Source organism: Dendropsophus ebraccatus, chromosome 1 (assembly GCF_027789765.1).
Source record: "Dendropsophus ebraccatus isolate aDenEbr1 chromosome 1, aDenEbr1.pat, whole genome shotgun sequence".
Lineage (NCBI taxonomy): Eukaryota > Metazoa > Chordata > Amphibia > Anura > Hylidae > Dendropsophus > Dendropsophus ebraccatus.
The window spans coordinates 16,715,261-16,734,807 of NC_091454.1; the positions used below are offsets into that span (position 1 = coordinate 16,715,261).

Consider the following 19,547-nt stretch of genomic DNA (forward strand, 5'->3'; position numbering starts at 1 on the left):
GTAAGAAATGCAACTTAAAGAAAGAAAAAAAAAAAAAGTAAGAGAATAGGAACAAATGCTTTAAAAAAAAAAAAAAAGTTAATTTTATCGATAGGGACTGGATAAATCCAAAATAACCACAATTTAATGGATAAGTTTAATAAATTAACAGCAGTTTTTCATATTTTTGGTATTCTATAGGCTGAAAAAAAATAAAATAAAAAAAGAAATATCACTTCTCAAAAAATGTAAAAATAATAATTATACAATGGAGAAGAAAAAAAAATTAAAATGCTAATATATATTTAAGGTGCGAAATTCAAACTGCTATTTAAGCGCTAACAAAACACTGATGGAAATTCTCACTACACGTTATAGTTGCCAATATGTATGTAAGAAAAAAAAATACTAACTCAACATTTTTGTGCGGACACGAGGAAATCTATTTACACAGCTTGCTACAAACAGGGAGCTATATACTGTGAAGCACCACTGGTAATGGTGTTGTTCAGGACTGTCATGACCACTTTTTACTATAACATCACCACACCTGTCCATGGTTTGTCCCTGGTATTGCAGTTCAACTCCTTTAAAGCAAATAAAGTTGAACAGTAATGCTACGCACAACCTGTGGATAGGGGTGGCGCTGTTTTTGAAAGAAAGCAACCACGTTCTGCCGATTCTGGACAACCCCCTTATTGACCTCAGTTAAAAAGTGGAGATATTCGGAAACCTCTTATTTATCGACTTGTTTAACTTTGCCTTGATCTTCCACTTTCTTTATAGCGGCCTGAATGGCTTGTTGGTCACCCAAAAATTCATGAGGCTTGACGGCTCGCAGGTTCTCGTCCAGTTCAAGTAGGACAGGGACACCGGTGGGAAGCGATATATTGATTATGTCAGCATCGGAGATCCCTGTAAGAGAAGACAAAAGTAAGAATCTAGAATTATCTAGAAGAAGTGCACATACTGATCAGTATAGGAATTGTGTAATACCTTATTTCTCCTGCGGAGGAGCTGTGGGAGAACTAAGCACCTGCTGCGGATACCTTTACGGGTCACAGCTGATCACTGTGGATTCCATTAACAGAATATCATGTGATCGGCTTTAATAAATAAGCTGATTAGAGGGAGCTGACCACTGAGAATAAATGGGGAGGTGGACATGCACTCCACTCATTCGGAGGAGGATTTTCCTCTTGTCTCTGGACCGGTGCAGTGATCGGACCCCACAATCAGTGTTTAGTGTTGGAAGTACTCCTTTTAGATCAGTACACAAGGAAAACCTTTTAAAAAGGGTATACCTATTTATAACACTTAAGGCTCTATTCCACGGGCCAACTCTGAGAAGCAAATGAGGCTGCGAGCGCTTGTTTGCTCCTCGTTCCCCGCAGATCGCTGCTATCACAGTGTTTGAAAAACAAGCGACACAACGATCAGCCGACATGAACGATGTCAGCTGATCGTTGCACTCTATCCCACGGGACGATTATCGGCCGTAAAGGCTGATAACCGTTCCGGGAAATAGGGCCTTTATCCCCTATCCATATCATTGAGGGTGGGGGGTAAGGGAGGGAAGGATGGAAGATAAAGATAACAACAAGATGGATGGACATAATAGACGGACAGACAGAGAGACATCTACCTATATCTGTCTGTCTCTCATATTTATCTATGCATGTATTCATTCAACCTTCTCATCTACCCTTCAACCATCCACCTACCCTTTTTTCTACCTTCCATTTAAAAAAAATAAAAATAAAATAATAATAAATATATATATATATATATATATATATACACACACACACATACTGTATATTATTTGATTATATTAAGTAAAAAAATAGATACAAAATAGATAGATAGGAGGTGGAGAGACAGATAGATAGATAGATAGATAGATAGATAGATAGATAGGAGATAGATAGGAGATAGATAGATAGATAGATACATAGATAGATAGATAGGAGATAGATAGATAGATAGATAGGAGGTGGATAGACAGATATGTAGATAGATAGATAGATAGATAGATAGATAGATAGATAGATAGATAGGAGATAGATAGATAGGAGATAGATAGATAGATAGATAGATAGGAGATAGATAGATAGGAGATAGATAGATAGATAGATAGGAGATAGATAGATAGATAGATAGATAGATAGATAGATAGATAGATAGATAGATAGATAGATAGAAGATAGATAGATAGATAGATAGATAGATAGATAGGAGATAGATAGGAGATAGATAGATAGATAGATAGATAGATAGATAGGAGATAGATAGATAGATAGATAGATAGATAGGAGGTGGATAGACAGATATGTAGATAGATAGATAGATAGATAGATAGATAGATAGATAGGAGATAGATAGATATGTAGATAGATAAATATGCTGCGTTTACACGGAGGGATAATTTGCCCGATCGTACGATTAACAATTTCGAAATAACGATTTGTTTTTGATAAAGATCAGCGTTTAGACGGAACGATATATCATATGGAAAAATCGTATTGTGATCGCGCAAGCCTGTCTCGCACATAGGTTAAATCGGTGAACGACTGTTTACACGAAAGGATCTGCGAATTTTTTGCAAACGACCAAGGACGATTTGAGAACATGTTCAAAGATCAAAGTGAACGATTTCTCGCTCGTCGCTTGATTGTTCGCCATGTTTACACGGAACGATTATCGCTCAAATGCGATCGTTATCGTGCAAATTCGAACGCTAATCGTTCCGTGTAAACGCAGCAATAGATAGACAGATAATAGATATGCTGTGTTTACACGTAACGATTATCGTTCGAATTTGCACGATAACGATCGCATTTGAGCGATAATCGTTCCGTGTAAACACAGCGAACGAAAGAATATAACAGAGAGAAAGAAAGATAGATATGAGATAGATGGAAGGATGGAAGAATGGATGAATAAGTATATATCTGACAGACAGACATTAGGTAGAGTTGCACATAGTAAAGGTCACTAGGCAGCAGGGGTCTGGGTACATATATAGATATAGTTACACCTTGCCCTTTCCTCTCCCGTCCACACACACAGACAGGGAGAAAGGTCACTGTACGCTCGGGGAGAGAAGCTGCCAAAGACATCAGCCACCTAACAAGTGTCCAAGTGACTGGTGAGAGCGTCCGGCCGTCTCTACACTCATCTCCTGCTCATTCACACATAGAAGAACGGACGTCGCTGCCTGACAGACAGATCAGTCACACCGGAGTCCCTAAAGTGACAACCGCCATAGCGGCAGCCATACTGGTGGTCACCCAGCTTTCCCAGGGACAGATATAAATAAGAGACACTGTAATACAGTTATAAATCACTGACTGGCGGAGGATAAAAGGCGGATTTATCTGGATTTGCTGGGGGGGGGAATTAATTTTGTATAAAGAAAAATAATCTGATAATCTTATTTGGTAGAATATTATATATAGGTGAATAACTACACTGATATAGAGAGACAGTATAGACAGCTATAAAGATAGAACAGATAGATAGATAGAACAGATAGATAGATAGAACAGATAGATAGATAGATAGATAGATAGATAGATAGATAGATAGATAGATAGATAGAACAGATAGATAGAACAGATAGATAGAACAGATAGATAGATAGATAGATAGATAGATAGATAGATAGATAGATAGAACAGATAGATAGAACAGATAGATAGAACAGATAGATAGAACAGATAGATAGATAGATAGATAGAACAGATAGATAGAACAGATAGATAGAACAGATAGATAGATAGAACAGATAGATAGATAGAACAGATAGATAGATAGATAGATAGATAGATAGATAGATCTAATACCTGTACATTCATACTTGTGCTATATATACTTTCTTCAGGGTGCTAGATACCAGAGAGTGATATTTTTACCTTCCATAACTATATATATACACCCCCACGTATGTACTAGACATATGGATTTACCATGTGAGCAAAACTGAAACTACCCACAGCTGAAGCTTTGTTCCAGTGTATATGTTGCAGTGAAATGATAGAATCAGGGATTTGATCAAATCCCAGGAAATGATAAAATGACTGCGCCGTCCCTTCATTTCCTTAGGGAATTGATCGAATCACTGACCCCTTTCAGGGAAACCATGGAATGAACTATCATTTCCCCCGCAACATAGAACTTGCTTACCGTATCGCCTCTCTGCTCCCCCCGGCCTGTCCGCTCTGCTCCCCCAGCTGGGGGGTGTGCTGGGAGGTGTGCCACTCCGCCCCCCATCCGCCTCGCCCTGCGACATGCCTCCTGCTCCCCCGGCTTGTCCGCTCCGCTCACCGTCCGGCCCACTGTCATACGCCTGCTGGGAGGTGTGCCACTCCGCTCCCCATCCGCCTCGCCCTGCGACATGCCTCCTGCTCCCCTGACCGCTCTACTCCCCGTCCACACCAACACCGTATGCCTGCCAGAAGTTGTGTGCCGCTCTGCTCCTTGTCCACCTCGCCGCCATATGCCTGCCGGGGAAGTGTGCCACTCTGCACCCCCCCCCCCCCCCCCACCGCGAGTTCCTGTCCTCCCCGCTGCCACCATATGCCTGCCGGAGAGGTGTGCCGCTCTGCTCCCCCGTCCGCCAAACATACAGCCGGGCGACTCCTCGATCGTTTATTCCATCATCTCCCTGAAAGGGGTCAGTGATTTGATCAAATCCCTAGGGAAATAATGGAACAGCGCCGTCATTCCATAATTTCCCAGGATTTTAACAAATCCCTGATTCTATCATTTCACTCCAACATATATATGGCAGGGATACATAGGAGCTGCAAGGGACATTACAGGGCATGTACAGTATATCTGCATTCCCTATGACTAGTGATAGATTCTTTATGACCTAAACAGATGAACACACAGGGGACGTTGGGCGAGAGAAGCCGTCACTCAGCTTTCCCGGAGATGTGACATTGTGGTGTATGGAAGGAGGAGGAGGAGGAGGAGGAGGAGGAGGAAATGTTCTTTACAGCAGGATGTAAAATAAACAGGCAGAAGGCAGCCATGGACTCAGGGATCCCGTCAGGTCAATGTCACCGGCTCAGAGGATTTTCCTTGCCGTGTCGCTGGTTGCCTGATCCTAGTGATGGGGGCAGAGGATTCTGGGATGCCCAGGCCAACAATAAGTCTTTGTAGAATAACAGGATAAAGGGGCACACCGCACTCCTTCCTGCTGCTGGGTTTCTATAGGAGGCAACTTCACAGCTGCAGAAATACCTGGGGGACCTCAACTTGTAAGGAAGAGACAGGCTGTCTTATAAGACTCATATACAAGGCCATAACAATACATAAGAGAGAAGATAGATAGATAGATAGATAGATAGATAGATAGAGAGATAGATAGATAGATAGATAGGAGATAGATAGGAGATAGATAGGAGATAGATAGGAGATAGATAGGAGATAGATAGATAGATAGATAGATAGGAGATAGATAGATAGATAGATAGATAGATAGATAGATAGATAGATAGGAGATAGATAGGAGATAGATAGGAGATAGATAGGAGATAGATAGGAGATAGATAGGAGATAGATAGGAGATAGATAGGAGATAGATAGGAGATAGATAGGAGATAGATAGGAGATAGATAGGAGATAGATAGATAGATAGATAGATAGATAGGAGATAGATAGATAGATAGATAGATAGATAGATAGATAGATAGATAGATAGATAGATAGATAGATAGGAGATAGATAGATAGATAGGAGATAGATAGGAGATAGATAGATAGATTCCAAGCTGACTCCTTGCCGCTATACCCCTATACATAACATTGAGACAGTGAGGCAGGCGGGATTCAGAGCGGAGTCTGTGGCAAGGATACCGCAGGGAGTCCGCCCGTTTTCCGCTGTGTGAATAGGCTCAGAAACAGTGAAACAGAGCAGACAGCTCCATACATAGCGTAGTGGCCGTGTAGAGTACTGCAGTCCCGTAAAATAAACAAGAGCTGATCTGCAGTAACCCAGCACAGCTAATACACTATGTACGGAGCAGTCCGTTTCCTAGCTCCGCTCAAGAGTGTCAGTACTCGACCGGTGTCGGTGACCTATACTGGGGATAGGCCACAAATACATTTCATGGAAAACTTTAAATCATATTTGAAAGGTTCCTGGAATTGCTGCATACAATGGTAGATTTGCCCTGCAGGAGTCTTGGAAAGCGGAGTGATGATATAAGAGCTGAAATCTCTATAAGGATATATAATAAATTAGAATGCTTGTGTATACAGGGGGACACATTATTCCCCCGGCACCACTTGTGCAATGTCCTATGGACTGCAGTCTTATAAAGTTTCCCATGTGTGACGGCCGGCTGGGTGGAAGGTATAATGATGCCTCCAGGATGCCCATTCACCTTTAATAGAAAATTATTTCCTTCTAATGAAAGACATTAGTGTCTCCGATGTCCTGACCGGCTGCCAGTGAGACTGCCACCTGCTGGGAGACTACACATGGCTTCCTATTCCCAGGGCTAGGGAACCTTGGCTCTCCAGCTGTTGCAAAACTACAATACCCATCACCCTGGGAGTTGTAGTTTTGAAACAGCTGGAAAGCCAAGGTTCCCTACTCCTGGGTTAAAGGGGTATCAAACTGTGGCCTGTGTACCGGCAGAATTTGGAGCGCAGCTCTGGATCTCAATAGAGATATCTTGCGACACGATACCTAATGCGGAGGCTTGTTTACGCTGTAGGTCGCAACCGTGTGACATTCAGCTGTATACAGCGACGCGACCCAACCAAGAGGATAAAGGAGTCTACTCCGGGAGGGGAGACTGTTCTGTGTTATATAGGATTATTCCGGCTAAGATTAACTTCATATACTGCAACATTATTTTATCTGTCACCTGCTTATCCTGCATCCCCCCCCCTCCTCTGGCTGATAACAGAGAAACAGTCTCAAATAAGTCTGAGGAGAGGTTACCCCCATCCTAGTTGCAGCAGGGTGCCCTCCTTCTAGTCGCAGTAAACCACACACACACACCTTCAACAGAAGGCTCCCCTTCTAGTTTCAGCATTACACCCCTCACGTAGTCACAGCAGGGGCACCCCCTCCCCCTCTTCTAGTCACAGTGGACGCATCCCCTCCACCATTCTAGTGACAGCAGGGACACCACCCATTTCTCATCATGCCCCCTTTTAATTGCAGCAGGGCACCCCTCACCTAGTCACATCTGGGCACCCTCCCCCTTGTGATCACAGCTGGGGCACCCCCTCCTCCCTTCTAGTCACAATGGGGGCATGCTCTCCCCCTCCTTATAGTGACAGCAGGGGCACCCTCATTCAAATGGAGCACTGCCCATTTCTCATCCCTTCTAGTTGCAGCAGGGCACCCCTCATCTAATCACAGCAGGGCAGCCTTCCCCCAGCCTTCTAGTCAAATCTGGGCACCCTCCACCTTTCTTATAGTCAAAGTGGGGGCATCCTCTCCAAGTCTTTCTAGTGACAGCGGGGGAACCCCCTTCTACTGACAAAGGGGAGGGCACCCTCATCATTCTAGTTACGAAAGGGAACCCCCATTGTAGTTGCAATTGAGCACTGCCCATTCTTTTAACAGGAAACACCCCCCTTTTTTCTTAAAGCAGGGGGTCCTATGCCCTCCTATCAGCAGCAGAGGGGGGGCCCTAATAGTTGCCTTACTGCAGCACCCCACACAATTAACCCCTCTACTGGGGGGCCTACTAGAGAGCTACTTATCCCTGCATATTCTATCAGGGTGTCAATACTTATTCAATTGGTTTATACGAACTAGTATAATGGCTCCAAAGCAGAGACGTAAATTCCGACACAGCTGTATGATAACAGTGTAAAAAAAAAAAGTGTTATTGCCCAACGTCAGTATGGCACAATGAAAGTGATGTGTCAGCATTTGTGGTCTGCTGCCTGCTAGGAATGTGTCCATGGTCTGGCTCCAAATTGTTTCAAGTGATCACCCAAGCTTAGTCTTGTGTCAGGCTGCCATCCTGGACAAAAGGGGCATTAAATGTAAAAAAAAAAAATTCCGGGCAGCTGCTGGCAACCAATATCCTAACCCGCAAAAAAAGAAAAAAAAAAAACAACTTGTACCTAATGTCCCCTATGAAATGGGGAGGAGTGAGTTTTATAACCTACTTATTAAAGGGTGTGTATAACATATCCAAATTAAAAATTTTAAATAAACATTTTCTTTTCTTGTGTACAGAGCTTCTGTGCAGAACAGTGTGTCTCCATGGTAACAGACTACAAACTCATCCTGTGTAGTCAGATCCAGTAATCATACTTCCTTTCATCACCGTGGCGGTCAACAGGGATCTACTTCTGTAACCTTATCTTAAAGCAAGTGTACCATTAGAACATTCGCTTTAAATTTTACACATGAATATAATGGCGCAGGGAAGCCGATGCTGCGGTCCTTTTTTGAACCGCGGCCCGGTTCCTGTGCTGGTCTTTTACTGACCGGGGGTGAAGCACTGGCCCGCCGTAAGAGGATACCCCCGCGCCTCTATGATGCAGCTCCATTGATTCTAATGGAGCCATGTCATGGAGGGGGCGGGTGTTTTCTCGCACCGGTGCCCTTCTTGTCATGTGAAAAACTTAAAGTGAATGTACTGATGGTAAATTCACTTTAAATTTTTTGGGCTCCAACACTTTCTATTCCATTTAAAAGTTGCATTAGGGTTGGTGGGAGCCCATAGGAAAAAAAACAGGTTATGGTCCCTGCCCAGCAGCACCATCGTACCCCAAACTAACTTATGCCGGTATACTTGTGTATGAGAACAGTTACTATTAGCGCAAAGCGGACTTGCCGAAACCGAATGATTCGGCAACGCCACTCAACGGTAAAAGTGACTGTTTTCAACGTTCGGTTTCAGCAACGTTCTCTGAACCTAAAAGAATGTCGTTAGATTCTGGGCAGCCAGAGAAGTTGAATGCCATCAAACGTCTTCAGCCTCTGGGAGTGAAATGCTGATAATTCGGGTTTACAAAATGTTGCTGAACACGAACAGTTCGGCAAGTTCGCTCAACACTAGTCATTAGTTAATCCCAAAAAATAAGATACTACAGGGGAGATTTATCAAACATGTTGTAAAGTGAAACTGGCTCAGTTGCCCCTAGCAACCAATCAGATTCCACCTTTCATTCCTCACACTCTTTGGAAAATAAAAGGTGGAATCTGATTGGTTGCTAGGGGCGACTGAGCCAGTTTCACTTTACATCATGTTTGATAAATCTCCCCCTATGTATTCTGTAGGTTATAAGTTGCTGTCTTGAGCCAAAACCACATTTTTTTTTTTAGCAGTTTGACAGCCGTTTTTTTGGGACGGCCGTCATTTCAAGCCCAAATAACGGCCGTTATTTCAAAACAACTCACACTATTCTAAAAACAACGGCCCTTGTTTTGAAAAAACTGGCATTATTTGGGCTTAAGGAAACGGTTTTTGAACGGCCAACAAAAAAAAGACGTTGAGTGGTCATAGCCTTAAGAGTAATTTTTCTAAGCACTGTATGGTACAGCTTTGCACCCTGTTGGGGGGTACCAATAAGATGCTCCACATAGAGCACCAACCACTGTAAGGACACGCAACGCACTAGGATACAACAGTGTTCAATTGGTAGGCGTCCAAAAGAAATGAACCCGCTATTTCGCCTTATGTTAAAATGGAAACCATTTTGGTAGTGCCTAAGCTGTCCCATGACAGACACCAAAGCCATCCGATGGACCCCACTAGAGTTTGTAGGTATGGTGGTAAGAATAGCACTGAATGGCAACTGACAAATCCATATGGGTACCAATGGGAACAAAGAGATGCCGGATTATCAACCCTATAAAACTTGTAACGATAACGAAAAACTTTTCAAAAATAAAATTTTCAATTTGGTTCTCTCCAGATTATACAAATGATTTGGTGCTGGATTATCAATTGCCGACAAAAATCCAAATTTTGCTAAATAAATTAAAAAATGGCACCATACCTTCCAAATGTTTTAATAAAGCTCTTGTGCTGTTCCCATGTGCGGATATAAGAACCCGCTTCCCTTTCCTGATTTCGGGGGCGATCTCCTCGTTCCAGTAGGGAAGAAGCCGTTCTAGGACTTGCTTCAAACTCTCAGATTTGGGCAGGTTATCCTTCTGTATGTCGCAACACGCGTACCTCCTATCCGTATGGATCTCCTGATAGTAAGGATGACTCTCGTGTATGGGGGGAGGAGCCACATCGTAACTCCTCCTCCACATCTTCACTTGCTCTTCTCCGTGGTTCAGGGCCAGTTCGGCTCGGTTGAGGCCGATAAGCGCCCCGTAGTGTCTCTCGTTGAGCCGCCACGAGCTCCGTACCGGGACCCATTCTTGCCCCAGTTCTTTCAATATCAGCCAAGCCGTTTGGATGGAGCGGCTCAGGATCGAGGTGAAGACCAGGTCAAACTCAAATCCCAGAGACTTTAAATGCTTTCCGCACATCTCGGCTTCTTGGAGTCCGTCCTCGCTCAACTTTTGGTCGACCCAACTGCAAAATCGGTTCTCTATGTTCCAGGCACCCTCACCGTGCCTCAGCATTACAAGTTTATATTTGGACATGACGGGGGCTGTCGTTCACTTCTCCAGGACAGAAAAAATGGCGGAGGTTGATCACCTGATCGGAGAAGAATGAGAACATATTATGTCCTATATCGAAAATCCACACACCTGACATTTCATAAACTCTACATCTCCCACAATGCAATAGGATATAGAAAACTTAAAGGGCCGGTAAGCTTTTAAAATTCACATGGACTAAATGTGGAGTTCCCCTTTAAGTCCAAAGTCCAAATTAATGAACACTAAAAGCTTACCAGGTTACAGATTTCATCAGGTCTTTATCTCTACATCATAACCAGTTGATTTTTCCAGTGAATTTATTAGTCAGGGCTATTTCTCTATCAAATATCTTGCACCGTTACAGAGGACACCAAAATATCACCAGCTGCTACTGGTTTTATGGACCTAATGGGGTGGCAAACAAGTAGTTCATGGAATATCGTATTGTCTACTATTAGGATAAAGTATATAATCTAAGTAAGTCCAGAAGCATGTGTTTAGTTTCCCTGCAGTGCCTCTGCAGGTGAAGTGAAGTATTGCAGCCTTGTGAAATCAAATTTCCTGCAGTGCCTCCGCAGGGCAACTTGGGTATTACATGATGCCCTTTAAAATCAATAGACTATGGAACCTCCAGAGAAAACTATTGTCTTTCCTGTTGAAGGACCAAAAACAGGCAGTCTGAAAATCAACCCCTCATGTTACACTACTCCATTTACATGAGTTGCAGCTCCTCATACGGAAGGTGGCTTGGCACTCCGCTATGCAGGGAAGAAGTCAAGGGGGCCTCATTCTCTTGATCAGTGGGGGTCCCTATCAATCATAACCCCCCCTAGTGATATACTTTAACATCAATAACCCTCTAATGTTTAAATACCTTGTCAAATACTGGCATTGAAAGTGACAGAACGTCCATATTGTACACGTGCAGGCTTCTGTCACGCCTAATAGTATGTGACATTACTGAACTTGAAATATCAGCCACATGCATTTGGAACGAACTGAAAGGAAGCCAGAGGCTAAACAGCACTATATAAATATATATAAAAAGTCAATACGTATAACCTCCTGTAAAGCTGGGTGTATGGAGAGTGTATATCTAACAAACAGACACGAAATCCAACCCACACCTATCTACACTGCACAGCAGCAAGCTATATACAGATGGAGCAGAGTATTCGGTTAGGTGAGTATTCTTATATACTCACCTAACCGATTCTCTTCTATGGTAGAGCTATAGGCCACTGCGGCAGGGGGCGGCGTGGGGGAGGGGATATTGAAAATGGATTATATTTCTATTATAAGCCCAGAGAAACTTTATCTTAAAGGGTTTTCCAGGACTGATATAATAGTAGGTTTATGTGCTGATGCAGGTTACATTACTATGGGTTGTGCCTGTACCGAGCCAGTGACTTCATAGGCCAAAAAAAAAGCCTTATTCTCTCTGTGTGTTGTGAGGATGGGGTGAGATAAGTATAACCCTTCATTTTTAGGGGGGGGGGGGGGGAGAGGGGGCACTTTTGCCTATAGAGGTTATACAGATTTATGCAGGTTATATTACCATAGGTTGTGCCTGCACCGAGCCAGTCATAGGCCAGAAAAAAAAGCCTCATGTAGTTACTTGTTGTGAGGTTGGGGTGAGGCGAGTATAACCATTTATTTTGAGGGGAAAAAGAGAGGGCACTTGCTTATTAAAGGTACTCCAGAAAAATGTTTCAAGTAAACTGGTTTAAGAAAGTTATACTTTCTATTCAAAAATCTCCCATCTTCAAGTACTTATCAGCTGATGTAAGTTCTGCAGGAAGGGGTGTATACTTTCCAGTCTGACACAGTGCTCTCTGCCGCCACTTCTGTCCATGTCAGGAACTGTCCAGAGCAGGAGATGTTTTCTATGGGGATTTGTTGCTGCACTGGACAGTTCCTGACATGGACAGAGGTGGCAGCAGACAGTGCTGTCAGACTGAAAAGAATACATCACTTCCTGCAGGACACACTGTAGCTGATAAGTACTGGAAGACTGAAGCTTTTTAAATAGAAGTAATTTAAAAACCTATATAACTTCAAAAGAGAAACTTCACCAAAGTCCCCCTTTAATAAATAATCAAACCTTGAACCAGAGTGTGCAACATTTGACTACCGGTGGCTGGAGAAGTTGGATGCAGCCCTAAGGCTGCCTGGAAAACATGGATACAGCCATAGACCATATACCATATTCATGTTTTCCCAGACTCCTTAGAGCTGCAGCCAACTTTTTCAGCCACCAGTAATCAAATGCAGAGCGCCTGGATTCCAGGTTTGCATGTCTCTATTCATTAACAGTATGGAGGTAATATTTAATCACTATATGATGATAATATTGGTCTTTGAACAGTGGATTTTATTCAGTAACAGTATGGTGGTATTATTCAGTCACTATGTGGTGGTAATAGCAGAGGTCATGGTGTGGCGGTATTAACAGAGTCTTATACAGAGTTATCATTGATAAAATACATATGGCTGGGAGCAAGTTCCTCCATGATGTCCATGTCCTAACTGTCTATATATGAAATAAAGGTGAAGATTTTAGGTGAAGTGCCGTTCGTGGATCTCTACTTTGTTTATATCATTGATAAAATACATATACAGGGTGGTCCAAAACTAGGAGGAAAGTGTAATAGGGTTATGAAGGGGGAGATTTATCAAACATGGTGTAAAGTGAAACTGGCTCAGTTGCCCCTAGCAACCAATCAGATTCCACCTTTCATTCCTCACAGACTCTTTGGAAAATGAAAGGTGGAATCTGATTGGTTGCTAGGGGCAACTGGGCCAGTTTCACTTTACACCATGTTTGATAATTCTCCCCCTTCGTAACCCTATTACACATACTGTCCACCTACTTTCGGACCACCCTGTGTATATTATACACATATATATATATATATATATATATATATATATATATATATATATATATATATATATATACACACACACATACGCCATAGGACTTCGGCCTAATCTACTCCAGTCTTTCTACCTTGTAGATAGTGATATCAAAAGAACACGGCAGACATTAGAACTTAGCCGGGCTCTGTCTAGCAACTATGGGTGGCACGTTGGCTCGGTGGTTAAAGCGGATAGCCCACTAGGTACAAGGCTTTGTGTTTTACACCTGAACAGACCGGCATGGGGATACAGGCACCACTGTCCATTTTTTGAACCACCGCCTGGTTCCCACACACTACGCCGGTCTATTCCTGAGCACCGGCCTGGCATGAAGCACTGGAGGTGGGCCCACCGGCCCCCAGTGTAACCATCTCCCCTCCATTGATTCTAATAGAGCTGCAACACAGAGGGGAGGGGGTTTTGTCACTAAGGGGCCTATTCCAAGGAGCGATAATCGTCTGAATCGGCTGCGAGGAATAGAGACAACGATCGGCTGATGATCGTGTCATCGGCTGATCGTTTATTAGGTTCCAACCTAAAATAATCGGGCATCCACCGCACATCGCTGCGTGGAATAGCGATGCACGGCGGGCGACCGACGATTTCAGAAGCATACATTACCTAAGCATGGTGCGGGGCTTCTTCTCACCGGGTCCCGCGTGCAGCAGCAGCTTCGGAGCGGCCTGTCTGAGCTGACAGACCGCTCAGCCAATCACAGGCCAGGACCGCCACCAGCTGAGCGCTCTGTCAGCTCAGACAGGCCTCTCCATAGCTGCTGCTGCGTGCGGACCAGGAGGAAGAAGGAGCGCAGGAGAAGCCCTGCACCATGCTTAGGTAATGTATGGTGTTTAAACAAGGGCTGCAAGGACATCGGCAACGATGTCCCTGCAGCCCTTGCTAAACGATTATCACGCAGTGAAATAGGCCCAGTAAACGAGCGCTGATCTAGCAGATCGGCGCTCGTTTACATTACTGATTGGGCCCCCTTCGGCCCGTGGAATAGGACACCAAGGGCCGGCGGGCCCACCTCAAAAAGCCGGTGCTCAAGAACAGACCGGTGTAGTCTGCAGGAACCAGGCGGTGGTTCAAAAAAAAAGGTAGCAGCGGCCGTATCTCCATGCTGGTGCCAGTCCGTTCATGTAAAAAACACAAAGCCATGTACCCAGTGGTCCATTTGCTTTAACAATGTTGACCTACAGCTCTGGGGTCCTGGGTCCAAATCCCACCAAGAACAATGTTTGTATGAAACATCAAATGAAATCAACAAAATAGGACCAAATGGGGGCAAGGTCTGACCAGAATCTTTGTACAGCGCTGCAGAACATGTTGGCGCTACAGAAACAGGAAATACATGGCTGAAATGTCTCATTTATAGACATAAGATGGAGCTCTTTTCTCCCTGACACTCCGAGATACTCATTTTTACCTTCTTAAAGGGGTACTCTTGCGAAATATTTTTTTCTTTCATATTAACTGGTTTCAGAAAGTTATATAGATTTTTTATTTACTTCTAATAAAAAATCTCAAGTCTTCCCGTACTTATCAGCTGCTGTATGTCCTGCAGGAAGTGGTGTATTATTTTCAGTCTGACACAGTGCTCTCTGCTGCCACCTCTGTCCATGTCAGGAACTGTCCAGAGCAGGAGAGGTTTTCTATGGGGATTTGCTGCTGCTCTGGACAGTTCCTGACATGGAGAGGTGGCAGCAGAGAGCACTGTGTCAGACTGGAAAGAATACACCACTTCCTGCAGGACGTAAAGCAGCTGATAAGTACTGGAAGACTTGAGATTTTTTTAATAGAATCAAATTACAAATCTCTGGATATTCTGGCACCAGTTGATTTGAAAGAAAAAAAGTTTCCAGCGTACCCCTTTAAGAGCTTACTTATGTCATCGGCACGACATCGTCAGGGTACGGAACAGAAACGTGACGCGCAGATTTCCTGTTTAACTACAGAGAAAAATAATAATAATAATGAAAACATGTGCGAGGAAGTGACTGAAACCAGAGCGTGACAGGCGGTAAAAGAGTTTGTCGCTGAATGTCTGCAACTAAAGATCAAATCCATTCATTTATACGGGGGCTGTAAAGCTCGGGGATCTGTCAGATGTATCACTCGGTGTTATAAAGACATAGCAGACACGTTCAGCTCTGCTACACCGATCTATACACACAGGCTGCAGAGCTGAATCCTGCATATGGTACAAGTCACAGATATAGCACTATGTCCTACATAGGAGGACAGATAAATATTCAGGGTAATGATGATAGGAAGTAGGACAGGGACGCCATCGATTGATCTATTATAAGCCAGCGGTACTATGGATCATGTGCCGATGGTTCTTTGTATCTATTATTAGCATATGTTCTATAAATCTATAATGTGTATAATGACTATGTTACTATGCATCTATGTTTGATAGATAGATAGATGATAGATAGATGATAGATAGATGATAGATAGATGATAGATAGATAGATGATAGATAGATGATAGATAGATGATAGATAGATGATAGATAGATGATAGATAGATGATAGATAGATAGGAGATAGATAGATAGATAGATAGATAGATAGATAGATTCTGCACATACATAATAACATATACGCATGAAACATATATAGTAGCAACATAGGAACATGATGGCTGCATATATACATGCATATAACACAGGCCCATGATACACACATATATAGTATAGATAGATACATACAGTAACATAGGCACACAATAGATATAGTAACAGGCACATAATACATAAATACATCTATAGTAACATGCACATCCTACATACATAGTAAAACAAGCATCTTATACATAGGAAATGATACATACAAACAAACAGTATAGAAGGGACTACATACATACATACATACATACATACATGCAGAGTAGAGATGAGCGAACCGGGTTCGGGTTCATCAGAACCCGAACGTTCGGTATTTGATTAGCTGGGGCTGCTGAACTTGGATAAAGCTCTAAGGTTGTCTGGAAAACATGGATACAGCCAATGACTATATCCATGTTTTCCACATAGCCTTAGGGCTTTATCCAAGTTCAGCAGCCACCGCTAATCAAATGCCGAACGTTCAGGTTCGGATGGACTCGAAGCCGGTTCGCTCATCTCTAATGCAGCGGTACGGCACATGATAGATAAGCACATACATACATAGTAAGCAGATAGATAGTAACATGATACGGACATGCAGTTATGACACATAAACAGTGAAGCATACCTGACTAGGCAAGTACACAGACAGATCAGCTACATCTGGCCTCATGCACAGTATACACACGCAGTATATAGATGCACTGTATACACACATACAGTATATACATGCAGTATACAGCTGCACAGTATGCACACAGTATACAGCTGCACAGTACACACACAGTATATAGATGCACTGTATACACACATACAGTATATACATGCAGTATACAGCTGCACAGTATGCACACAGTATACAGCTGCACAGTACGCACATAGTATACAGCTGCACAGTACGCACATAGTATACAGCTGCACAGTACACACACAGTATATAGATGCACGGTATACACACACACACAGTATATAGATGCACGGTATATACACACACACACAGTATATAGATGCACAGTACACACAGTATATAGATGCACAATACACACAGTATATAGATGCACGGTATACACACACACAGTATACCGATGCACAGTACACACAGTATACAGATGCACAGTACACACAGTATACAGATGCACAGTACACACAGTATACAGATGCACAGTACACACAGTATACAGATGCACAGTACACACAGTATACAGATGCACAGTACACACAGTATACAGATGCACACAGTACACACAGTATATAGATGCACAGTACACACAGTATATAGATGCACAGTACACATACAGTATATACATACAGTATACAGCGCCACAGTACGCACACAGTATACAGATACACAGAGTATATACACAGTATATAGATCACACACAGTATATACACACAGTATACAGCTGCACAGAGTACATACACACAGTATATAGATGCACAATACACACAGTATATAGATGCACCACAGTACACACAGTATATGGATGCACAGTACACACACAGTATATAGCTGCACAGTACACACAGTATACAGATACACACAGTATATAGCTGCACAGTACACAGATGCACAGTACGTACACAGTATACAAATGCACAGTACACACAGTATACAGATGCACAGTACACACACAGTATATAGATCACACAGAGTACATACACACAGTATACAGCTGCACAGAGTACATACACACAGTATATAAATGCACAGTACATACACACAGTATATAGATGCACAGTACACACAGTATACAGATGCACAGTACACACAGTATACAGATGCACAGTACACACACACACACAGTATATAAATGCACAGTACACACACACAGTATATAGATGCACAGTATGTACACAGCATACAGCTGCACAGAGTATATACACACAGTATATAGATCCTACACAGTATATACACACAGTATACAGCTGCACAGAGTATATAGGCACAGTATACAGCTGCACAGAGTATATACACACAGTATACAGCTGCACAGAGTATATAGGCACAGTATACAGCTGCACAGAGTATATAGGCACAGTATACAGCTGCACAGAGTATATAGGCACAGTATACAGCTGCACAGAGTATATACGCACAGTATACAGTTGCACAGAGTATATAGGCACAGTATACAGCTGCACAGAGTATATAGGCACAGTATACAGCTGCACAGAGTATATACGCACAGTATACAGCTGCACAGAGTATATAGGCACAGTATACAGTTGCACAGAGTATATACGCACAGTATACAGTTGCACAGAGTATATAGGCACAGTATACAGCTGCACAGAGTATATAGGCACAGTATACAGCTGCACAGAGTATATAGGCACAGTATACAGCTGCACAGAGTATATAGGCACAGTATACAGCTGCACAGAGTATATACACACAGTATACAGCTGCACAGAGTATATAGGCACAGTATACAGCTGCACAGAGTATATAGGCACAGTATACAGCTGCACAGAGTATATAGGCACAGTATACAGCTGCACAGAGTATATAGGCACAGTATACAGCTGCACAGAGTATATAGGCACAGTATACAGCTGCACAGAGTATATACGCACAGTATACAGCTGCACAGAGTATATAGGCACAGTATACAGCTGCACAGAGTATATAGGCACAGTATACAGCTGCACAGAGTATATAGGCACAGTATACAGCTGCACAGCCCCCGGCTCCTCACCCTGTGCAGCAGCAGGACAGGTGGTGACGTCCAGCAGGCTATGGCGGGGCTGCTCTCCTATTGCTGGCACAGTCTGTGTGCACTGTCTGCAGCGCCGCTGTACATGGAGGGCTGGCAGCGGTCGGTGTAGCGGAGCTGCTGCTGCTGCTGCTGCTGCTGCTGCTGCTGCTGTTGTTGTTGTAGGGCCGGCTGTGCTGCAGGATCTCCCTCCTCCTCCTCAGGGCTCTGCAGCCGCGGTTCTGTGCACTGCCCTAGTTGCTGGCGCTCGCCCCGCCCACTTGTCGCCAGGATTGACAGCGAGCTTGACCAATGGCGTGCGGAAGGACGTGGGCGCCGAGCGGGATAGGGCCGTTGTTGTTGCTGGTGTCACACTTCAATGGATTTTTTTTTTTCTGGTGTAGAAAGGAAACTGTGAAGCTGTGACTGAGCTGCTGAAACATAGTGACACCCAGAACCGAGAACTCATCAGAAGGGACACAACAGTGCTGCAAAACTACAACTCCCAGCATGCACAGACAGCCTTAGGCTACCCGAGCATGCTGGGAGTTGTAGTTTTGCAACAGCTGGAGAGCCACACTATGAGGGAGATAACCAAACTGTTGCCCATAGCAACTATTCACAGGTGAAAACGCTGGTTACCCATAGCAACCAGCCAGAGGTCAACTTTCATATCTTAATGACCTCTGATAAAATGAAACCTGACCTCTGGCTGGTTGCTATGGGCAACCAAAGTTTTACAATTA

At 43.4% G+C, this 19,547-nt stretch overlaps 1 protein-coding gene across 1 annotated transcript; it reads right to left on the minus strand.

The window, feature by feature from the left end:
- Positions 1-172: 172 nt before the first annotated feature.
- Positions 173-18,951, minus strand: BPGM (bisphosphoglycerate mutase). The gene is made up of 3 exons (XM_069952707.1): positions 18,805-18,951; positions 9,972-10,627; positions 173-894 (listed from the first exon to the last, which is right to left on the minus strand). Exons 2-3 carry the CDS (start codon positions 10,570-10,572, stop codon positions 716-718), a joined length of 780 nt encoding a protein of 259 aa, XP_069808808.1. The 5' UTR covers positions 10,573-10,627; positions 18,805-18,951; the 3' UTR covers positions 173-715.
- Between the last annotated feature and the right edge of the window lie 596 nt (positions 18,952-19,547).